Source organism: Eptatretus burgeri, chromosome 15, assembly GCF_056783735.1.
Source record: "Eptatretus burgeri isolate ZD-2024b chromosome 15, Ebu_testis_v1, whole genome shotgun sequence".
In the NCBI taxonomy this organism is placed as follows: domain Eukaryota; kingdom Metazoa; phylum Chordata; class Myxini; order Myxiniformes; family Myxinidae; genus Eptatretus; species Eptatretus burgeri.
The window spans coordinates 22,069,971-22,073,896 of record NC_140975.1 but is presented as its reverse complement, the minus strand read 5'-3'; the positions used below and the strand labels follow the sequence as shown (position 1 = coordinate 22,073,896).

The 3,926-nt window shown below is 43.9% G+C and overlaps 1 protein-coding gene across 7 annotated transcripts in view; it reads right to left on the bottom strand.

Moving 5' to 3' along the window:
• SIRT2 (sirtuin 2) overlaps positions 1-1,313 on the bottom strand; it is a 114,529-nt gene extending 113,216 nt beyond the window's left edge. For all 7 annotated transcript variants that reach the window (XM_085856935.1, XM_085856937.1, XM_085856939.1 and 4 more), the window contains exon 1: positions 1,132-1,313. Coding sequence is in view for 2 of the 7 variants with exons in the window: in XM_085856933.1 (XP_085713059.1) it covers positions 1,132-1,225 (94 nt within the window). In the remaining 5 variants the exon portion in view is untranslated. The remainder of the gene's footprint in view (positions 1-1,131) is intronic.
• Between the last annotated feature and the right edge of the window lie 2,613 nt (positions 1,314-3,926).

The following is a 3,926-nucleotide window of genomic DNA, read 5'->3' as shown; positions in this document are numbered from 1 at the left end:
CCCGTTTTCTTTTAGATCACGTGGATGGCCGTGTACGTGTGCGCCGTTTACCTGGGGAACTGATGGCACCAGGATGCACTGTGGGAAGACGACAAGCCGGTGGAGGGAGTGTGATGCGTTGGGCAATGTTCTGCTGGGAAACCCTGGATCCGGCCATTCATGTGGATATCAATTTGACACGCGTCACCTACCTAAACATCGTTGCAGACCAGGTACACCCCTTCATGGCAATGGTATTCCCTGATGGCAGTGGCCTCTTTCAGCAGGATATTGCGCCCTGCTACACTGCACACATTGTTCGGGAATGGTTTGAGGAACATGATGAAGTGTTCACGGTGTTGCCCTGGCCTCCAAATTCTCCAGATCTCAATCTGATTGAGCATCTGTGGGATGTGCTGGACAGACAAGTCCGATCCACCGCGGCTCCACCTCGCAATTTACAGGACTTGAAGGATCTGCTGCTCATGTTTTGGTGCCAGATACCACAGGACACCTTCAGGGGTCTTGTAGAGTCCATGCCTCGGCGGGTCGGCGCTGTTTTGGCGGCACACGGAGAACCACCAGCATATTTGGCAGGTGGTCATCATGTTTTGGCTCATCAGTGTATATGTATATTCAAGAATAAGATATGTACCATTTATTGAGCGTCTTGTCTACCCTTTTCCCAGAGCACTTTGTAAATAACCGCTCCCCCTTTTGATTCAGTGTTTTTCCCCGTTGTCCTGCCTTAGTAGTTACTGCACGTTTCACCCCCAGGTTCAGTTGTTATCGAGTAATACAACCCTACTTGTGTAGTAGTAACGGTAATATTAATTGAAATCAACACAGCAAACTTAAACTTACACTCCCGAGGTCATCATTTTGGCGACAGCATTAAACGACGAACTTGTTGAATCGTTTTGAGCGAGATAACAACAAATATATTCATCCATTTTCATGATATCGGTTACTTGGCGTGAAGTTCCATTCCAAACGGTGCGACGTGAGGGCGCAGGGGGTTTAAACTGATCCTTCACAACAGTGACGATAGGCTCTCCGTTTTGATGGTTGTCACACATGCCCCCACCACCCCCCACACAGTACGGGCCTCTTTGAGGACAAATCGAGGCAATCACGGCCCGAAACGATTACCTTTCTCCTCAGACATTCTGTCGGTAATTTTGGCCACCGAGGTGAGGTAACAAAACGAAGGTAAAGAACAGTTTAAGCTTGAAACGGAGACCATTCGTCGATCGTCACGGACACTCTAATCCCAACCCGGCCCGAGCAGCCTCTGGCGGAATCCCTTTTTTATTTTTTTATTTTTATTTTCCTCTCGTCATCGAAACATCCTTATTCCACCATTGGTTCCCCCTCTTATGCCTGTTTTATCTTCTCTTCAAGCAAATATTAAAACGCACAACAGTGAGTTTAATTTAAGTGCTTTATGGCATTTATTTATTTCGTGCTTTTTTTTTTTCCTCGCAATTCTATCGTCGTTTGAAAACATATTCGATGGAATATAATGAAAAAATGCGCAGCGGATATTTTATGATTTGTTTGCGAATTTACCAACGAAATAGTGAATGTGTGGCAGAAACCAGACTTGGGACACTTTTCATTTAAATTTTATCCCTTTTTTGTTGGTATCATACACCGCCTAACAATCTTTATGTAATTTTTATCTCTTATCGAATGAGGTTTCACTCATAAGACTTCACAGAAAAAAAAAAAACACATAGGCTGCGGACAATATTTGGGTAGAAATTAAAGTTACAGTGAAAAAAAAAATACGCCGAATCGTGTCTCAAGGAATCGTCAATGCGCATACATACACCGCCCATCGTTGAAAACGGCTCCTCTATTTATTACGTACGTACTCATCCTCCCGTGCGCATCCACCGCCGATAGGTGAAAAGGGTGCGTACTACTGATAAAACGTCCGTAAATGAGGTCACATTTTAGTAGGTTTATTTACATGAGTAGATGTGGCAATCCGGTATTTCTGTCCATGTCTTCTTGATGTTGTGTCTTCAGCGGACGTAATTTGTGAACAAACTGGCGTTAGAGCTGAATTTATTATTTCCTCTCCAATTCACGTGTGTTGTGTTGTGTGTACACATAGTCGGGTCAATTTATGACAAACAACCACCTGACCCACAACAAATTGCAACAAAAGGTTTTTCAGTGGTTTGCATTCCCACTGGATATACTGATCAATAGAAAAAAAAAGTACCAAAATCTGACATCCGGAAATGGGTTAAAACAGTCATTTTCAAGATGGCCGCCACGGGGCTTTGAAATAACTAAAACAGCTCTAACTTCTTCAATAATCGTGATAAAAACATAATTGTTGGTTCTGGTCCATGGTTTTAATGGATCAGCATTCCTCCGTGTCAATAATATTTAGATCTGATCAGTATTTAACCTGAAATCCAAGATGGCGGCAAAAAATGAAGGGTGTAAAATCAATAAATTGTCTCTATATAATCAAATCTCTGTTAGGCAATCACCCAACATTTATCAAACATTTATCGAATTATTGCGGCATCTGTAGTGGAGGAAAATCCTGAGTTCATGCTCCAAGTACATCTCTCTTGAAATTTCTTGAAGAATAATCTGCAATTGTGAAGATCACTGATGAACTTGAAAAAAAGAAATCTGAACTTGCTGCACAATCCAAAACGAGTAAGCTGTGGCTGGGTTATCAGAAAATGCTCCATACTGCTCGGGCAATGATCAAGGCAGATCGCACTGGGTCTTGGAAGGATCACTTGCAAGCTGTTGCTGATGCCTTGCCAATATTTGCAGCAGCTGGACACTACAACTACCAGAAGTCCGCTTATCTCTACGTTCAATAAATGAGTGAACTGGAGAGCAAACACCCAGATGTGTATGAGAAGTTTCAAAATGGCTTCCATGTGATCCGGCGAACAAACCAGTTTTGGGCAGGCCTCAGCTGTGATCTAGTCATCGAACAAACACTCATGAGATTACAAAAGAGCACCCGTGGCTTGACTCATGGCAGTAAGATGACAGAGGAACGCCTAGCATTGTGGACAATGTCAGCCCCCATAACATCCGAGGTCAACGTCACCATGCAGGACTTCAATGATCTCACATACGCAACACGCGAACAGCATAAAGAAGCAACTGGTGCCAGAATGGAAAGACATGTGTTTGACCTCTCGAATATAAGCACAAAGCTGAATGCATTTTCACCTTTCTCCTCTGGTCCTACATTGAGAAATATCATAAATGGTATTGTGGCAAGCGAAGACATCAACGTGCCTGAATATGAAGCTATTGGGAACAAAATCATTGAGAGAATGATTGGACAACCTGTGTTTTCCTTCTCCATCAAGAGGACAGAGAAAGCAAAGACCCTGGGAAATTCTAATGCTCTCCGGGTTGCTCCTCACAGAACCATCGACTCCAGTGTGCTATTCCAGTAATTCCTGGTGGTATCCCAGATAGGTGATTTGTCACTTGAGGACGTGATGAGTTTTGAGCTCAGTCCATACCCTCCATCCCTCTTTGAGGACAACAAGATCTTGAGGAAGGCCGACAAAATTCAACCCGCTCAGGCCGTCAATGACCACTGTACCAAGGCACTGGCATGTGAAGGAGTACCTGACACCACACCTTCAGCACACCTTAAGACTGAAAGCTATGTTCTTGATCGTGGATCCTTGCTGCACAAGCTCAAGTGGAAGAAGGGAGATACATATGGCAAAATAGCCAGAGCATATGCGGACTTCACAACAAAACACTATGGGACAGCAACTGTTGTCTTTGATGGCTATGGTGCAGGCCCTTCGATAAAGGATAACACTCAGCAGAGACGGGGACAAGCCAACAGCGATCCGACTGTGAACTTCACCGGAGAAACTGAATTTGACGGAAAGAGAGATGAATTCCTATCTGTTGGCAGTAACAAGCAACAG